The sequence below is a fragment of the Rhinopithecus bieti genome, unplaced genomic scaffold (genome assembly GCF_001698545.2).
Source record: "Rhinopithecus bieti isolate Rb0 unplaced genomic scaffold, ASM169854v2 scaffold_7648, whole genome shotgun sequence".
NCBI lineage: Eukaryota > Metazoa > Chordata > Mammalia > Primates > Cercopithecidae > Rhinopithecus > Rhinopithecus bieti.
In genome coordinates, this window is record NW_016805609.1 from 1544960 (window position 1) to 1565738 (window position 20779).

Genomic DNA, 20779 nt, shown 5'->3' on the forward strand with positions numbered 1-20779 from the left:
TGCAGAGCTGAGTTCAATTCCTGGATATCTTTGTTAACTTTCTGTCTCGTTGATCTGTCTAATGTTGGCAGTGGGGTGTTAAAATCTCCCATTATTCTTGTGGCAGAGTCTGAGTCTCTTTGTAAGTCTCTAAGGACTTGCTTTATGAATCTGGGTGCTCCTATATTGGGTGCATATATATTTAGGATAGTTAGCTCTTCTTGTTGAATTGATCCCTTTACCATTATGTAATGACTTGTCTCTTGATTTTTGTTGATTTAAAGTCTGTTTTATCAGAGACTAGGATTGCAACCCCTGCCTTTTTTTGTTTTTCATTTGCTTGGTAGATCTTCCTCTATCCCTTTATTTTGAGCCTATGTGTGTCTGTGCATGTGAGATGTGTCTCCTGAATACAGCAAACTGATGAGTCTTGACTCTTTATCCAATTTGCCTGTCTGTGTCTTTTAATTGGAACATTTAGCCCATTTACATTTAAGGTTAGTATTGTTAAGTTTGAATTTGATCCTGTCATTATGACGTTAGCTGGTTATTTTGCTCGTTAGTTGAAGCAGTTTCTTCCTAGCATCGATGATCTTTACATTTTGACATGTTTTTGCAGTGAGTGGTACCGGTTGTTCCTTTCCTTGTTTAGTGCTTCCTTCAGGAGTTCTTGTGAGGCAGGCCTGGTGATGACAGAATCTCTCAGCATTTGCTTGTCTGTAAAGGATTTTATTTCTCCTTCACTTGTGAAGCTTAGTTTGGCTGGATATGAAATTCTGGAGTGGAAATTGTTTTCTTTAAGAATGTTGAAATTGGCCCCCACTCTCTTCTGGCTTGTAGAGTTTCTGCTGAGAGATTCGCTGTAAGTCTGATGGGCTTCCCTTTGTGGGTAACCTGACCTTTCCCTCTGGCTGACCTTAACATTTTTTCCTTCATTTCAACTTTGTTGAATCTGACAATTAGGTGTTTTGAAGTTGCTCTTCTCCAGGAGTATCTTTGTGGCAGTCTCTGTATTTCCTGAATTTGAATGTTGACCTTCCTTGCTAGGTTGGGTAAGTCCTCCTGGATAATATCCTGCAGAGTGTTTTCCAACTTGTTTCCATTCTCCCCGTCACTTTCGGGTACACCAATCAGACGTAGATTTGGTCTTTTCACATAGTCCCATATTTCTTGGAGACTTTGTTCGTTTCTTTTTACTATTTTTTCTCTAAACTTCTCTTCTCGCTTTATTTCATTAATTTGATCTTCAGTCCCTGATACCCTTTCTTCCACTTGATCAGATCGGTTACTGAAGCTTGTGCATTTGTCATGTAGTTCTCGTGCCATGGTTTTCAGCGCTATCAGGTCTTTTAAGGACTTCTCTACATTGGTTATTCTAGTTAGCCATTCATCTAATCTTTTTTCAAGGTTTTTAGCTTCTTTGCGATGGGTTCGAACTTCTTCCTTTAGCTCAGAGAACTCTGATCTTCTGAAGCCTTCTTCTCTCAACTCATCAAAGTCATTCTCCATCCAGCTTTGTTCCATTTCTGGTGAGGAGCTACGTTCCTTTGAAGGGGGAGAGATGCTCTGAGTTTTAGAATTTTCAGGTTTCTGCTCTGTTTTTTCCCTGTCTTTGTGGTTTTATCTACCTTTGGTTTTTGATGATGGTGACGTACAGATGGGGTTTTGGTGTGGATGTCCTTTGTGTTTGTTAGTTTTCCGTCTAACAGTCAGGACCCTCAGCTGCAGGTCTGTTGGAGTTTACTTGAGGTCCACTCCAGACCCTGTTTGCCTGGGTGTCAGCAGCAGAGGCAGCAGAAGAGTGAATATTGCTGAACAGCAAATGTTGCTGCTGATCGTTCCTCTGGAAGCTTCGTCTTACAGGGGTGCCTGGCCTTGTAAGGTGTCTGCCCATACTGGGGGATGCCTTCTGGTTAGGCTACTCGGGGGTCAGGGACCCACTTGAAGAGGCAGTCTGTCCGTTTTCAGATCTCAAACTCCACGCTGGAAGAACCACTACTCTCTTCTAAGCTGTCAGACAGGGAGATTTATATCTGCAGAGGTTTCTGCTGCCTTTTGTTTGGCTATGCCCTGTTCCCAGAGGTGGAGTCTACAGAGGCATGCAGGCCTCCTTGATGTGTGGTGGGCTCCACCCAGTTTGAACTTCCTGGCGGATCTGTTTACCTTCTCAAGCCTCAGCAATGGCGGGCGACCCTCCCCCAGCCTCGCTGGTGCCTTGCAGTTAGATCTCAGACTGCTGTGCTAGCCATGAGGGAGGCCCCGTGGGTGTGGGACCTTTCGAGCCAGGCGCGGGATATAATCTCCTGGTGTGTCTTTTGCTAAGACCCTTGGAAAAGCACAGTATTAGGGTGGGAGTGACCTGATTTTCCAGGTGCTGTGTGTCACGTTTTCCCTTGGCTATGAAAGGGAATTCCCTTACCCCTTGCGCTTCCCGGGTGAGGCGATGCCTCGCCCTGCTTTGGCTCTTGCTCAGTGGCCTGCATCCACTGTCTAGCACCCACTGTCTGATACATCCCAGTGAGATGACCCTGGTACCTCAGTTGGAAATGTCAAAATCACCCGTTTTCTGTGTTGCTCACGCTGAAAGCTGTAGCCTGGAGTGGTTCCTATTCGGCCATCTTGGAACTGCTCACCCATGTCTTTTTTTTGAGACGGAGTCTTGCTCTTTCTCCCATGCTGGGGTACAGTGGTGCGATCTTGGCTCGCTGCAACCTCTGCCTCCTGCGTTCAAGCAGTTATCCTGCCTCAGCTTCCCAGTAGTTGGGATTATAGGTATGTGCCACCACACCTGGCTAACTTTTTTTGTGTGTGTTTTTAGTAGAGACAGGGTCTCACCATGTTGGCCAGGCTGGTCTTGAGCTCCTTACCTCAGGTGATCTGCCTCGTTCCACCTCCCAAAGTAATGGGATTGCAGGCATGAGCTACCACACCAGGCTTTCTTTTACTAGTTTATTACATTAGCTGTGTGCTCATTTTTATTGTTTAATAAATAATAATTAACACAGTGCTCTTAATTCTTCCAGATTTTAGTCCTCAAGAGCTAGTTCTTTGATCATTTTTTTATAGATGTTAATGATCAGAAAATTAAATCTTTGGGTGTCCTCAGTCAGGTCACTGAGAATTTACTTGGGGTTTGCCACGAATATCAGCCTCAGTTACAGATGTGGTTGATGTGTCTTAACTGTAATCTTCTACTCATATGTTTTATAATTTTTCTGAAGCTAATCTGTTATTTCTAATCATTGTGTAATGTGTATTTTATTAAGACTACAGTTCGGGTTAAAGATTCAATTCCCTCATAGCATTACTTTATAATTGGTAGAACAAAATAGGTAAGAAAGTTTTGTGGTGTTTGTTCTAAAGTTAGAATGCAAATAATTATTACTTGCTTGAAAAAATATGTGGCTGTATTTGTGGCATTCTTGTTCTGTCTTCCCCTGTTTCCCTACCCTATTCCATCATCTCATGATTCTTAAATTTTCCTTTCTTCAGTTTTTCTAAATTTCATTTATCCTGTGTCCATTATTACTGCTTCTCTCACTTTGTCTGTTGATTTTCCTTATTTTTTCTAAGATTGATTTGCTTTTTTCATTTTTCTTCTTTTTTGATTTACTCGTATGTTTATTTTTTCTTTTCTTACCATCATCCCATTCACACTTATATAATGTTGTCTTAGTGTGCCACTTATTTTTTTTTTAACAGATACTCCTATGACATGACAGGCATCACTTTCACCTACATGCTGCTTTTTGTTTTTCTTTTGGCCCATTTTCATTTTGTTCTTTGTTTTTTTTCATTTTTACCCTTTATACTTGAGTTTCTTTTACTTCTTTATACATCCCTGTATCTCTTCTTTATTGACAGATTAGAGGTAAGTCACATTTTCGTAGCCATTAGGAGATGTTTCAGAGAACAGGGTGGACATCCAAGAATCTGAACTAGTGATAGACATAAACGCTCAGTGATTATCAACACTGTTATTAAATCATTACATTGGTATTTACTATTTCTGAAGTTGTCCCAGAGGACAAATTTTATATTAATAAACCTGTTTTGATATCAAAACAGTCTTTTCTTAGATTTGGTTTCTGCCTGTATCTTGATTTTTAGTATATGTGTTAGTTTAAGCTAGGGCATTAACTTCTGTTTGGTGAATTATTTGCAAGGAATATGAAAATGTTCGTCAGGAATATGAAGAAGTAAAACTAGTTCGTGACCGAGTGAAGGAAGAGGTCAGAAAACTCAAAGAAGGGCAGATTCCTATAACACGTCGAATTGAAGAAATGGAAAACGAGCGTCACAATTTGGAGGCTCGAATCAAAGAAAAGGTACTTTTTGGGTTCAATTTTGGATTATCTGAATTTTAGTTTAGCAAATATAAAAATATTTTGCAGGTGTTTGAAAATATTTTCAAGGGTTTCTTGTATCTTTCATTTCTTAAGTTTTTTAACCAGGAATTCTGCCACCATAGGACTTTCAAGGACATACTCATTACTATTAAGTGTTGCTGCTTTATAGGACTTCCAAGATATAAAGAGAGAGAAGAAACAGTGAAAATAGTACGATTTTTATCTTTTTTTTTTTTAGTTTACAAGAGGATTCATAGTGTATTTCCGGAAACACTGAGGGCTTTTTTGTGAATATACCATTATATATCTGCTTGTAATTATACATCCCTTTTGGAAGGAGGGGGCAATATACGAAAATATGATATTCTTTTGAATAGGTAATACACCACACACACCAATCATTCCCTGTATTTTAAAGAATAGATAATTTTTTATGACTATGCGCTTCTAGAAACCTTTGGTGAATTTTGAAGCTAGAGATTATTTGAGAATTGTTTACATTCCTGCTTCTGAAATAACACAATATAGGCAGATCCAAAATTGTGCATGAGATTTTGGAGATTCATGGGTGCACTGAAGTCAAGATATTGACCCCTACTTAAGAAGCTCTGATATGGCTAGGCACAGTGGCTTATGCTAATCCCAGCATTTTGGGAGGCTGAGGTGGGCAGATCATTTGAGCTCAGGAGTTGAAGACCAGCTTGGCCAACATGGTGAAATCCTGTGTCTATGAAAAATACAAAAAAGTTAGTCCAGGCATGGTAGTGCAAGCCTATAAGTCCCTGCTACTTGTGAGGCTGAGACAGGAGGATCACTTGTGCCTATGAGGCAGAGGTTGCAGTGAGCTGAGATTGCGTCACTGCTCTCCAGTGTGGGTGATAGAGCGAGGCCCTATCTCAAAACATATATATGATAAACATTTAAAAATAAAATTAAAAAAAGAATTTCTGATATCAATTGTCAGTTGGCTCAAGTATGTAGAATTATTTGTAATTAGACCAGTGGAATTTATACTATATATAGGTTAATTCTATGAAACCAGAAAACCATTCACTGTATACCTCGATGTGGACTGTATACCTCGATGTGGACTGTATACCTCGATGTTGGTCACTGTGCTTGAAGATGGGTGTCAGTGATCATAAAGGGTGAATCTTGGCGCTATTGGGAAAAAATTGTGTGAAACATGATTTCTGGTGTTGAAAGATCATTTAGGAGAGAGTGCGTTACAAACTTAGCAGTATTTTTTTTTAGGCATCTTCTCTATTTTTAAACATTGTGTTTTCTTCTCATGTGAATATGCTACTCCAGGTTTTTTATTACTGAATTTAAGATTGCCATTTATGCAGGTTTGATAATATAAGTTTTATCTTTTGTTTGTAAAAAAGAAGTTATGTGGAGCTCTTTGATTTCGAGATGTGATTGTACTTTCTCTTTTAGGCTACTGAAAGTCAGAAAATGACTTCTTGAGCTAGATTGTACCAGATACTATGTTGAGCAATGCTTACTGAGTGAGAAAGGCCGTATCTAGGAATATAAAGTAAACTTTGTGGAAATGAATCAACAGTTTTGGCTTTGCTACTATCATGTTAGAAAAGCTCCACTATATCTTAATTCTAATACAGGTTAAAGTGAGTTAATATTATTGCACTCAAGTCCAGAAAATTAAACAGTTACTAAGATCAGATAAAGGTTTTAGGACTTGATCAGGTCTGATTCTGAAAGAGAGTTGCCATTGGTCATTTTAAATGTTAGGGGGAAAAGGACTTGTAGATATTATCTAGACAAGTCCCCTCATTTTGTTGTTAAAGATACTGAATACCAGTGATAACACGACTTCCTCAAGGATATGAAACTAATAGTTGGCAGTCATTGTTATGTTAATGATGGTTGGTTGTAGTTAAGTTGTGAATTTGTAATTGCTTTTTTTTTGGTTCTTGAATTTTCTGTTACTGCAAAACTACTTTTGTAGTGGAAAATATGTACATAATAAATTTCAAATCTCTTGATTAAGGAAACATATTTAACCCTTTCTTTTGTCTATTTATAACAGAAGCCCAGCTATTGTTATATTAGGCTCATTGTCAAACATCCATGAGCCTAATTTATTTATGTGAAAATCTGCATGGCCTAAGATGTTTCAGAATTATTTTCCTAAAGAAGTGATCCTGGATTCTGAAGTGGTACCTTATGTCAGTCTCTAGTAAAAGTAGTTATTAGCACCCATAGCCTTGCAACAGGAACACAATGGTTAATTTTGTTTAATATTCATGCTATTCTTCTTCTTGCTCACTCTGTTCCAGCAGAAAACTTTTTCCAACACTTGTAATTTTTTTTTTTTTTTTTTAATTCCAGGCAGGTGATAAAGTGTTATGGACAGGGCATAGCCTTTTGGGTCACACAGACTTGTATTTTAAATCTTCACTCAACTGTCTGACCTTCAGCAAATCATTTAGTCTCTCTGAGTTTTATTCTCCTCAGTCAGGTGAGGACAGTAATAGTAATCTTTATCTTACATGATTAGCATGTATGATTTAAGCATACATACATCAGTGTTACTAGCATCAGAAAATTAGTTTTCCTCTATGGGAAGAAACTATTGTCTCTTGGCATAAGAGATCCACCAGAGATGGGATTTCCTAGGAGAACTCACAGCTAAGATTTATTACAGCAAAAGGATGCAAAACAGTCAGGAAAGGGAAAATGCCCTGAGGACAAAGTCTAGAAGAAACCAGGCACAAGCTTCTAGGGGTCCTCCCCCAGAGAAGTCACACAGAATGTGCTTAATTCTTCCATCATCAAATTGTGGCAACACTTTTAAAGTCCTGTCTACAGGAGAAGTGCATTACAGACTCGGCACCCAAGGTTTTTATGTGTGTTGGGCAACTAGGCATTCTAGCAGCACGTACTCAACTTCCAGAATGCAGGAAGGAAAGCAGATGTTCTACATCAACCACATTGTTTGTATAGACGTGCACAGTGAGCCACTCTTATCAGTTAGGAAATGGTAGAAACACTCCCAAAATCCAAGTTTCCAGACAACAACAAAGGACCGACCTTGCAAACAAACCTTTCCAAGAATAGTAGTCTTAGCCTATAATGTTAATTCTTTTCTGTATAGCCCTGTTCTCTACTATGTTTGAATTACATATTATATGTGTTAATGATGTATAATGTGTCTATAATATGTCATGTATGTATTTTATGTGTTAATGAAAAATATCAAGGAGGTAACATATGTGGTATGATAGAACTCTATATTTGAAATCAGACCTGATTTTTTATAATTAGTTTCCATTTTTTTAGCTATGTATACAGGTTACTTGGCCTCTTTTGATCCCTACCAGTCAGTAATATTTGTCCTGATTATCCTGTAGGGTTGTTTTTAGGATCAGATGAAATAAGACAGGAAGATAAATGTAAAGAGAAGAACATGCATGCGTATTACTGCAACTGTTTATTAATATTAGGAATAACCTTTTATAGACTTGGAAATAACTGTTGGTATTTTGTTGATAATTATGCATTTTGCGTGAAATAAATTGTTCTGGGTTAACTATTTGAATGGACAGGGCCATATAATTTGCTTGCATGAGTTTTTAACTAACTGTCCCTCTTCCTCTGGTTTAATTTTACAGGCAACAGATATTAAGGAGGCATCTCAAAAATGCAAACAGAAGCAAGATGTTATAGAAAGGAAAGATAAACATGTAAGGTTTCATACTACTAAAATTTTTATTACATTAAAATTTGCTCTAACTTTTGTTTTCAAATATGGATTATGGGACAGATTTTTATTAGGGAATGGCCAAGATCCTCTGCATTCTCTATTTCTTTATCTGAGGGAAAGTAAGATTTGGAAGTATAGTAGTTGCTCAGAGGATTGTGAATAATTTCTCAAAGCTGCTAGTAGCTGTGCCTTACGATCTTTGTAGCTGAGTGGCTGTACTTTTTTAATAGGATAATGGTGGATTTGGTTACCTTAATAGCAAAAATTAAGCTCTAAGGGATTTATTCTGTTTTTTTTTTTAAACACAGAAATAGACCTTTTATTTTGAAAATCCGTGATTACATTTATGTAGAAAATGCATATGTACCTTTATACATGATTGAAATTAATGAGACAAAGTATACTTAAACTATGGAACTTTTCGTCTTTGTTTTGTTTTGTTTTGTTTTGTTTTGTTTTGTTTTGTTTTTTGAGACAAAAACAGAGACCTGGGTCTCTGTTACCCAGGTCGGAGTACAGTGGCGTGATCTTGGCTCACTGCAGCCTCTGCCTCCCAGGCTCAAATAATCCTCCCACCTCAGCCTCCTGAGTAGCTGGGACCACAGGTGCATGCCACCACACCCAGGTACTTTTTTGAATTTTTGTAGAGATGAGTTTTTGCCGTGTTGCCCAGGCTGGCCTCAAACTCCTGAGCTCAAGCTATCCACCTGCCTCAGCTTCCTAAAGTGCTGGGATTACAGGCATGAGCCAGTGCCCCTGGCTGGAACTTTTTATTATATTTTTATTGTTGAGTTTTACTCTGTTTTGATATAATCTTGGTTTATAGCTCCAATTTCTAGAAATGAAGACACGTTGTAAAACTTTAACCTACTGCAGGTAAATTATTGCTAAGGAAAATCTTGTTTTAATTTGTAGTATCCTGTTGTTTTGATATATGCAGCTTCTCAATCTGAGAATATAAATTAAAAGTTTTAAAAGTTTTTTTTCCTTTATAATATTGTTTTCTCTTGGTAGATTTTTGTTTCTTTTCTTATTTTGGTTTCTTGCTTTCTTCCTGGAGTCTTTCCTTGTTTATCTGGGAGTCTTTGGTTCTCTTTATGGTTAAGGGTAAGGCATTGAAAGGCTGATTACAAATTTTTTATGCGTGGGTGGGCCTGATGACAAAATTATGTTAGGATATTAGGTAAGAAAGTGGGCTCTTTTGCTAACAGGTGCCCGAATATGTGTGTGTTTCTATTCTTCAGGACCATTCTGAGACTAAATTTTGAAATTACCTGCCTTGGGGGTAGACATGTAACTTCAGGCATTTCTGGTGGTTGAAGCATTATGTTAATCTCCTAGTTTTCAGCCTCACCCCTTTTTCTATCCCTTTATTTTAAGTCCCAGGTGGCTCACTTAATTTATCCAAAGAATTAATCGCAGATGTTCACAGAAGCAGCTTGCTTGTCAGTGTTAGGTGCTTAGGGTTGTGTATGTTGGGGTAAGGATATTGGGATAAGAAGGAGGATATAAATAATTGCATTCTATGTGATGTTGTCTGTACTTGGCATTTCCTAGTCCTAAGAATCTCTGGGGTTTTTACTTGTTTTTATTTTTTGGAAGGAATAATCAGTTCTTCACATCCCTTTTTCACTCACCCTTTACGCTATGGTTCCTATAATATAATATACTGCTAAATTAATTATTTGTTTTTCATCTTCTAAGTATGTATTAAACTTTCCATTTACTGATCTCTCTTCCCTTTCTTTTGTCCTGATGGGATGGATCCCTTTTACTCCATTTTTACTCCATTCCTATTATTTTATTAGAGTTAGGCAGAAAAATACATAAAACTCATCCTGTATCCCCAGACACAAATACAAGGTTGGTAGATTGCCTCATGTTGAACTTCCCTTGCATTCCTGTCACAAATTTTAATTGATGTTTTAATGTATTGCTGTATTCAACTATGAAATTTTGTATTTAGGATTTTTTGAACTTTGTGAGATTCGCCTATAATTTTATTTTTTGTTCTATTCTTAACTGGTTTTGTTTTCAGGCTTGTGCAGACCTGGTATATAATTTACTACTCCTTGGATCAGTTTCAATCATTTATATTCCTTCTCTTCCTATCACTGATATTTGTGTATCCATTTTTTTCCCCTTACCATATTTGCCAGGGCTTGTCACTTTGATAAGTCTTTTTAACCAATTTTTTTTTAAATCAACTTTATTTTTTGTTGACTAATAATTTCCTCTTTCTTAATTCATTTTTTCTGCTTTGAGTATTTTTTAACGTTCTCAAATTGTAAAAGCGTGTTTCTTTTATTTTCATCTTTTCCTAATTTTAATAAAAGCATTGTAGGATATAAATTTTTTTCTAGGCATCATTTGGCTACATGTCACATGTATTGATTAGTAGGCTCTTCGTTTCAGTTTAAGATACTATAATTTTTATTTGAATATTTTCATTCATTTGAGGTTATCTAGCAGTTGTTACTGTTTTAATTTCCATGGATATGGAATTTTTTAGGCTTTAAAAAAAATGTCTAGTTCTTATACTGCTTTATGGTCAGTAAATGTGGCCTTACGACTTTTTAAAGAATTTTTTGAGACATTTTTTGGCTTTTATTGTATATTTGATTTTTGTACCTATTCTTCGAAAACAATGTGCATTCTGTCTTCAGTTGTGGAGATAAGTGTACACCCACATACATACATACATTAGAATAGGCTTACTATAATTATGTATACTCATATGTTCTACTTTTTTGTTAATCTACTTGATTTAGTTGTTGTTGTTGTTGTTGTTGTTGTTGTTGTTGTTGTTGTTGTTGTTATGAGATAGAGTCTTGCTCTATCTCCAAGGATGGAGTGCAGTGGCGCAGTCTTGGCTCACTGCAGCTTCCGCCTCCCTGCAGCTTCCGCCTCCCAGGTTCAAGCAGTTCTCCTGCCTGAGTCTCCCAAGTAGCTGAGACTACAGGCATACACCACCACACCTGGCTAATTTTTGTATTTTTAATAGAGACAGAGTTTCATCATATTGGCCAGGCTGGTCTCAAACACCTGACCTCAAGTGATCCACCTGCCTTGGCCTCCCAAAGTGCTGGAATTACAAGTGTGAGCCACTGCAGCTGGCCTGATTTAGTTATTTTTAAGGTGTCAATATCTCCTTCTGTGAGTATAGATTTGTCTGTTTTTCCTTGTAATTATATCAGTTTTGCTTCCTAGATTTTAAAGCTTTCTTATTTTGTTTTTCTATACCATGTTTTGGTTTATGTGCTGTAAATAATACAGGGTTTGTTTTGAAATTTTTTTCAATTTGATGGGAAATTAAGGAGTTTAAACAGATGAAGTTTAAACAGTTCACATTTACTGTTATGTTTTCTACTTGTTATAGTTTTTACTTGATTCCTCCTCTCTTTATATTTTCTGTTTTTGTTAACCAAGGTTTTCTCATTCTATTTTTTATTCTATAGGTGGAAAGTTCTATTTAGTCCTATTCTAGTGATTATCTTAAAATTTTAAGTGACACATTTCTAACAAAAGAGTTCATCAGTATCTTTATTCTCCCACCTAATTAAGAAAAAAAATTAGCAAGCTTATATTTTCTCTTTCTTTACTCCCATGTCAGTATCATCAGAAATTTGACTTGTGGTTGTTTAAAATGTTATTATTATTATTTTTTACTGCCAGTATTTACATGTTGGGTATCTCTAATACTAAATTTAAAAATACTCCAAAACCCAAAACTGTTTTGAGTGTGTTGACATGATGCTGAAAGGAAATGCGCTTTAAAGCATTTTGGGTTTCTGGGTTAGGGAAGCTGAACCTGTGAGTATAATGCAGATATTCAAAGGTCTTAAAAAATTTGAAATCCAGAACACTTCTGGTCCCAAGCATTTTGGATAAAGGATAATCAACCTGTGTTTAGATTTAATAATATGTTTTGTTGGTTCATTTGATCGTGTTGCTTTTGTATTATACTCCCTCTGGCTTGCTAGGAAAGGAGAAATAAAGAGTTCTCTTTTGACTAAAGTTCCATCCTTTTACTTTATGCCTATATGTGTCTTTGCATCTAAAATGTGCCTCCTGTAAACAGTAGATAATTGGACCATAATTTTTTAGTCCTCATTAGCGTAAAATCAGATATTGCAGAAAGGGTCTTGTTATGAATAATAAAAGACACTCCTGTCACTCAGAAAATTCCAAGGGTTTTAAGAACTCTGTGCCAGGAACCTAGGAACAAAGACTAAATATACATATTTATACCACAACAGTTCTTTTATATTGGATAGGAAGAAAAAAAAAGAGTTATAAACAACAAAATACATTTGTGTTATATTTTACATTTATCTATTTAATTACCTTTACTGGTTCTCTTGATTTCTTTGTGTAGATTCAGAGTACTGTCTAGGGTCCTTTCATTTCAGCCTTGAAGATGCCTTTTAGTATTTCTTGTAGGGGAGGTCTGCTAGTGACAAATTGTTTTTTTGTTTATCTAGGGATGTCTTAAGTTTTTGTTTGTTTTTGAAGGATAGTTTTGCTGGATATAGAATTCTTGGGTTTTTTTTCCCAGCACTTTGAATATGTCATCCCACTGCCCTCTGGCCTCCATGGTTTCTGATAAGTCAGTTGTTAATCTTATTGAGGATCCTGGTACATGATGAGTCACTTTTTTCTTGCTTTTAAAGTTTTCTCTTTCTTTGTTTTTCAGTGGCTAATCATATTTCTAGATGGGAGTCTCCTTGAGTTTATCCTGTTTGGAATTCACTGAGCCTCTTAAATGTGCAGATTAATGTTTTTCATCAAAGTTAAGGAGTCACTTTTCAGTATTTCTTCATATATTCTTTCTGTCTCTTTTCTTTTTTGAGACTTACATATTTTGATATGCTTGATGGTATCCCACAAATCTCAGAGACTGTTATTTTTTTTTTTTTTTCTGAGATGGACTTTAACTCTTGTTGCCCAGGCTGGAGTGCAGTGGCGCGACCTTGGCTCACTGCAACCTCTGCCTCCCAGATTCAAGCAATTATCCTGCCTCAGCCTCCTGAGTAACTGGGATTATAGGCACCCACCATTACACCCAGCTAATTTTTTGTATTTTTAGAAGAGACGGGGTTTCACCATGTTGGCCAGGCTGGTCTCAAATCTCCTAACCTTGGGTAATCCACCTGCCTCGGCCTCCCAAAGTGCTGGGATTGCAGGCAGGAGCCACCACACCCGGCCCTCTGTTTATTTTTCTTGATTCTTTTTTCTTCCTGTCCTTCAAGCTGGATAACGTCAGTCAGCCTGTCTTCAGGTTCACTTATTCTTTCTTCTGCCTGTTTGGATTTGCTGTTAAGACCCTCTGATTAATCTTTCATTTCAGTTACTGCATTTTTCAACTCTAGATTTTTCTAGTTGGCTCTTTTTTATAATTTCTGTACTTTTATTGATACTCCATATTCAGTGAGATATTGTTCTCTTCCTTTCCTTTAGTTTTTTTTGATATGGTTTCTTTTAGTTCATTGAACATATTTAAAATAGCAGTTTTAATCCTTTTCCTATTTAGAAAAAAAGTACATGCAGCTCACTGCCAGCATTCATTTAATTTTACATAAACACACTCTGAGACTTAAGCAAATCTGACTAATTTTCAATGTGAAAGTAAGCACCGCCAGCAAGTATTCTCAGGGCAAGCGAAAAAAGGGTTAAAGCCCCTTTGTCTTATAAATCCATTTCTGTACTTCCTCACGGACTTTTTCTATTGACTGCTTTTTTCCTGAGTATGGGCCATACTTTTCTCCTTTATTTGAATGTGTTACAAGTTTTTGTTGAAACTGAACAGTTTAAGTCACATACTCTAGCAACTCTGGAAGTCAGTCCCATTCTCTTACCCAGGGCTTGATGTTGTTGCTGTTTCTTTGAATATGTTGTTGGTGTTTGTTTGTTTAGTGACTTTGCTAGTTCTTTAAAGTTCTTATTCTTGGTCATTTGTGGCTACTGAAGTCACTACCAGGTTAGTTTAGTGGTTAGCTAATGACTGAATCTGTATTCCCTTAAATGCCTAGAACCTATATGTTTCCCAGTCTTCGTTGAGGATCTCTGTGTGTATGTTGGGTCATGCCTTCAACATTCAGCCAGGCACTATTCGCACTTTACTGAGATTCAATAATTTTTCTTGAATAAATGCTTCTAAGATTGTTGAAAACTTTGGTTAACTCTGTCTCGACCTTCGCTTCCTATTTGCACACAACCTCAGAGTGAAACAGAGATGAGAACTTAGGGTCTTCTCAGGCGTTTCTGGATCATGTACATAGCCCTGGTCATGCACACAGTTCTGCTAATGGACATGACCTTCTAGAATCCCAGGAGCTTCCAGAACCTCATATGGTTTGGGGAGAAGCTCATTCCCCACCCTTTTCTTTTAAGATTTTTGGGTAGCTTATTGTTTGCTGTAACTGTTACCTGCTTCACGCAGCTGTGTTGTTAAGCAGTTGCTTCTGATTGTTTTTGACAAATGCATCCAAGGAAAAGGCTGTTTTGTAATGGTGAGCTGTGAATCAGGTCAAATACAGACAAGCCTTATACAAGTAAGTTTTCCCAGGAAACTGCCAGGTAGATCAGATAATGACATTTCTCTGAGAATGAGGATTTATTAGGTTGGTGCAAAAGTAGTTGCATTTTTTGGCCTTATAAAGGAGCTCCAGACCTGTTCATATCTCTCCAGTGGCTGCTAGACTATCGGGGAACCCCACCCCCGATATTCAACGTGGGTTCTTTTCTATTTCCGTAAGCGTCAACTGGTCTGAGAAATAAAGGGAAAGAGTACAAAAGAGAGAAATTTTAAAGCTGGGTGTCCAGGGGAGACATCACATGTCGGCAGGTTCCGTGATACCCCCTGAGCCATAAAACCAGCAAGATTTTATTAGTGATTTTCAAAAGGGGAGGGAGTGCACGAATAGGGTGTGGGTCGCAGGGATCACATGCGTCACAAGGTAATAAAGTATCACAAAGCAAATGGAGCCAGGGCGAGATCACAGGACCACAGGAGGGGGTGAAATTAAAATTGCTAATGAAGTTTCGGGCACACGTTGTCATTGATAACATCTTATCAGGAGACAGGGTTTGAGAGCAGACAGCCTGTCTGACCAAAATTTATTAGGCGGGAATTTCCTCATCCTAATAAGCCTGGGAGCGCTACGGGAGACTGAGGCTTATTTCATCTCTTCGGCTTCGATTGTAAAAGATGGCCGCCCCCCCAGGGGCTATTCGTAGGCCTACCCTCAGGGACGCGTTCTCTTTCTCAGGGATGTTCCTTGCTGAGAAAAAGAATTCAGTGATATTTCTCCTATTTGCTTTTGAAAGAAAAGAAATATCACTCTGTTCTGCCTGGCTCACCGGCAGTCGAAGTCCAAGGTCATCTCCCTTGTTCCCTGAACATTGCTGCTATCCTGTTCCTTTTCAAGGTGCCCAGATTTTATATTGTTCATGCACACATGCTCTACAAACAATTTGTGCAGTTAATGCAATCATCACAGGGTCCTGAGGCCACATACGTCCTCCTCAGGTTACAAAGATGATGGGATTAAGAGATTAAAGACAGGCATAGGAAATCACAAGGGTATTGATTGGGGAAGTGATAAATGTCCATGAAATCTTCACAATTTATGTTCAGAGATTGCGGTAAAGACAGGTGTAAGAAATTATAAAAGTATTAATTTGGGGAGCTAATAAATGTCCATGAAATCTTCACAATTTGTGTTCTTCTGCCACGGCTTCAACTGGTCCCTCCGTTCGAGGTGCCTGACTTCAACACTATACTGCAGGTTTTCACTATGATTGTGGGCTGTTGCTTTTCAAGGATACCACATGAATGGAACAAGGGGTTTAAGAATGAAGCAAGTTCAAAATTCTACAGAGCTTGCTGTTTTTAACTGAGATTCAGCCATTTTTCTTGAATAAAGGCTTCCCAGATTGTTACAAGCGTTTGGTTAAATTCCAGAGGCCTGAAAGAGTTAATTTTGACAATCTTTGTCAGTGTTCTCATCACTTTTATGGAGGAGAAGATTTCTGGAGTTCCTTACTTCATTCCTGATGACATCCAAATCTTTTCTGTATCTACAGAAAAATGTGGCTGAGATTTTAATAGGAATTTCATTAACATTTGGAAAGAATTGAAATCTTTACTATGTTGAATCTTCTGATCTATGAACATGGTATGTTTCTATTTATTTAGATTTTTGATTTCTTTCATTAGCGTTATGTGGTTTTAGCAATAAGTTCTCTGTGTGTTTTGTTAGATTCATACCTCTGACTTAGTTTCTTTTTTTTCTTCTTTGGTAGATATTTTGGGAGTTTCTACATAGGCAGTCATGTCAGCTACAAATGGGGACAACTTTCTTTCTGTTTTGTATGCATTTAGTTTTCTTGCCTTATTGCATTGGCTACAACTTCAGCACTCAAATAAGAGTGGTGAACACCGAAATCTTCACCTTATTCTTGATCTTAGGAAGAAAGCATTCAGTTTTTCATTATTCAGTATGTAATTATAGCAGATTTTAAAAATATATATATATGCTCTGTCAGATTCAGGAAATTCTTATACATATTCCTGTGTTTCTGGGAATTTTTATGTTGAGTGCATATTCAATTTTGTCAAATGCTTTTCTGCATCTATTGGTATGATTGTATACGTTTTTAGTGGTTAATAAGTGATGGATTATATTGATTGATTTTTGACTACCAAATCAATGTTGCATCCCTCAAATAAACCCCACTTGGTTGTGGTGTATAAGTGTATAATTCTTTTTACATATTGCTGAATTCTGTGTTAAAGAATTTTTGCGTCTGTATTCATGAGTGATACTGTTTTGTAGTGTTTGTATTCTCTGTCTGCTTTGATATTAGGATAATAACTAGCTTCATAAAATGAGTTGGGAAGTGATCCTTCCTCTTCTGCTTTCTGAAAGAGATTGTATAGAATTGATGTTTATATACTTTAAACATTTTGTGTAATTCTCAAGTGAAATTCTCTGGGCATAGAAATTTCTTCTTGGAGGGAGTTTTAAAATTATGTTTTCAACTTCCTTAATAGCTATTAGACTAGTCAAATAATCTATTTCATATTAGGTGAATTGGTCCTTTTGTCTAAGTTGTCAAATTTATGTATGCATAAATTCTCTTATCCTTTGATATGTATAGAATCTGTAGTGATAACCCTATTTCATTCCTGATACTGGCAATTCCCCCTCCCCCCCAACTCTTTTTTTAGTTAATCTTGCCAAAGGTTTGCTAATTGTATTGATTTTTTTCGAGGAGGCAGCTGTTGGTTTTATTGATTTTTCTCTCTGTTTTCTGTTTCATTGATATCTGTTCTTTATGATTCCCCTTCTGCCTGATGTAGATGGGCTCATTTTTTATAGGTTCTTGAGGTGGAAGCATAGATTATTGATTTGATGCTTTTATGTGTACACTTAGTGTTATACATTTTCCTGTTATCACTGCATTAGCTGTGCCCCACAAATTTTGATATGTGATATTTTTATTTTCATTCAGTTTATTGTATTTTTCTTTTCATTTTTCTTGAGATCACACAATTTGTTTATTCAGTAACCTGGTATTAGACATTTAGATCATTTCTAAGTTGGAGCTACTACCAGTAGAGCTGTCGTAGATATTCTTCTACCACTTTTTGTATGGACGTATGCTTTTATTTCTCTTGGATAATTTCCTAGGAGTAGAATATCATAGGTGTGCATTCAGTTTTTTAAGGAATTGCCAAACTTTTCCAGAATTTTTGTAAATTAATTGTAATTAATAAAAGTTGACTTGTGATGGCTTGGAATTTTTGTTTTTAATGGTCCTTCATGAGAAATTACACCTTCTTATGGTGTAATTTGAGAAACATTTCTCTGGAGTAGCCAAACATTTCTCAGGAGTAGCCTTGGAGGGGTTAGATTTAGGTAGCTAAATGGAGTCTCCTTAAATTGTACAAAGTAAAACAGAATGAGTAAGGATGTAGGTAAAGTGATAGATTTAAAAGCAAGAGAAGGAGGAATTACTCTCATTATAACTTCTATTAATGGAATGAATATGAGGCAAGGTCATTAGCTGAGTGAGTAGAAGGAAGGCAGCAATAAAGGATCATAGGAGCAAAAGGTATGAACTCATCTCAGAAAGAGAGCACAAGTTTGTTAAAGAAGTGTAATAAGTTTATCTGGTAGTTTTGAGGGTCCGTTTAAGTTTTGTGGCCATAGATTTAAAGTGAGACCAGTTTTTGAGGGTTTCTTTCATTACTTCGGTTGCTTAGATATAGTTAGAAGGTATATAGATAGGTTTAATTGGAACTGGGCTTTTTCCTGGCCAGTGTGACAAGAAAGGTCAAGGGATCTTTGCAAGGGAGTGGTTATAGTGTTGCATTGTGGAACCTCATCTGATTAAGGAAAACAAATGTAACAAGGTAGTGGGGTTAATGGATTGCACAACCTCGTGGGGTCAAAAGATAGAGTAGGAATACCAGAGTAAGTAAAATGGAAGAAAAGGAAATAGTGACCAAAGAATAGAATTATGAAAATACATTTTTCAGAAGTGGTGTGATTTGGAGGGCTTTATGATCTAGAACGTAATCCTCCTTAGTTCAGTAGACAGGTGGCTGAGGAAAGGTTAGGGAAAAGATGATTGAAGTTGAAGAAGTAAAGGAACACAGAGGCCAAAGAGTTAGATTGATTTTCTATACATATGTTTAAGTCACATGATGACAGGCATAATGATGGAGAGAGGAAGACAGTGAATCAGGTGCCAAAGTCACCCCTGAATGGATAAGGTTGGGGAGTATTTTCAGGGAGGTAGTTAACATAGCAAAGGGGTAATGGGTGACGAAGTCTGACCCCATGGTCTTCAGAGGAACCAACGTGGGTATCAATTAAAGGAGGAAGGAGTACAGTGAGGATTAATGAGGACCCCTTCCCCAGCTCTGTGTCCTGAAATAATGGTTTATGGCAGGAAAAGGTCACCACTTGAGAGGGCTCTGGGGAGAACAGGTGTCTTCCAGAAATAGCCAAGTTTCCATTAGAACAAGAAGAGGGAACATTCAGGCTGGGCATGGTGGCTCACGCCTATAATCCCAGCACTTTGGGAAGCCGAGGTGGGCGGATCACGAGGTCAGAAGATGGAGACCATCCTGGCCAACACAGTGAAACCCCATCTCTACTAAAAAAAATACAAAAAATTAGCCAGGCGTGGTGGTAGGAGCCTGTAGTCCCAGCTACTCGGGAGGCTGAGGAAGGAGAATGGCGTGAACCCAGGAGGCGGAGCTTGCAGTGAGCTGAGATCACACCACTGCACTCCAGCCTGGGCAACAGAGCAACACTCTGTCTCAAAAAAAAAAAAAAAGAAGAGGGAACATTCAGAGAAATTGCAGATATAGAGCGGTATGGAGACAGTATCCTAGTGAAAGTAGGTGATCTAAGAGGTTTAGACTGACTGTACCTGAGCTAAACATGGATATTAGTCAGAGTCAGACTAATGTGATTAGTCATGGTAGTTTCTTGGATGAAGGTGACAAATGAGGTAGTGTTCAGAAAACTTAACTGAAAGGTAAGGGATCATTGGGCTGCTTTTCAGTTTTTCAGGTCATTATCAGACAAAGACCTTCTCTTGGTACGACTTTATATGGTAGGCCAGTGATTTTCAGTAGTTTGGTGGTCCCTGTTTTGCTGGGATTGCAGAGGTTCTATTTGTTAGTGATTCTTAATTCTGTATTGTCTTTAGTGTTTAGTGATTCTTAATTCTATATTGTCATCTGTGACATGCCCATTTATTTTCCTGAATCCTTTGAATTTCCTGTTACCTACTTTTAGGCCCATTGAACTTTGTTAATGTTCAGTGACAGACATGAATGTATCTTAATTTTTTCAGATATATTTTCTTTTACTTCTGTATGTTTGGTTATAGGAGAGAGGATCTGGGGATATGTGCATTTTGTTACTGCCAAAGCTAAATTTTTAGAAAGGAAAAATCAATACCTACATTTCAATAGGAGATGGGATAAAACGTGGTATATCCGTATCACATCATGCACAAGATGTTAGAATTTTATTTTGCAAGGACATAAGGGATAATGAAAAATTGTTCTCAATACATTGTTAGTGATGCCATCTAGTAAAAAGAATATATATTCTACAGGCAGATATAAGGAGGCATTAAAATGTAAAAGTTTACCGAGGCAGACAGATCACCAGCTGGCCAACGTGGAGAAAACCCAGCTCTATTAAAATACAAAAATTAGCTAGGCATGGTGGCTGGCACATGGCCTGTGGTCCCAGCTACTCAGGAGGCCGAGGCACAAGAATCACTTGAACCCAGGTTGCAATGAACCGAGATCGCACCACTGCAGTCCAGCCTGGGCGATAGAGTGAGACTCTGTTTCAAAAAAAAGTGTAAGGACATTAAGATTATAAGTTATTTTTATTTGTTGTAAGTCTCTGTATTTTCAGTAATGAATGCATTATAACTTTTATAATGAGGAAGGAAAGGGAGTAAATCTGGCTTGGAAATAAAGCCGGCTAAAAAAGATTACGTGATGTGTTAAATTTATCTATTTTAATGCAGAATTCTAGTTGTAAAATGTAAATTGGGTGTATAAGTGTATATTTGTTTATATGTGTGAATCTTAAAGAAAATCTTTACTCTGTCTTAGGTAGACCATGGTTTTGATAGAAATTTCACTGACATTTCAAGTGGCAACTTACATAGCTGC

At 37.3% G+C, this 20779-nt stretch overlaps 1 protein-coding gene across 1 annotated transcript in view; it reads left to right on the top strand.

The window, feature by feature from the left end:
* SMC5 (structural maintenance of chromosomes 5) overlaps positions 1 to 20779 on the top strand; it is a 105709-nt gene that overhangs the window by 26594 nt on the left and 58336 nt on the right. The window contains 2 exon segments of the mRNA XM_017873065.1: positions 4146 to 4307; positions 7967 to 8038. Coding sequence (XP_017728554.1) covers positions 4146 to 4307; positions 7967 to 8038 — 234 coding nt within the window.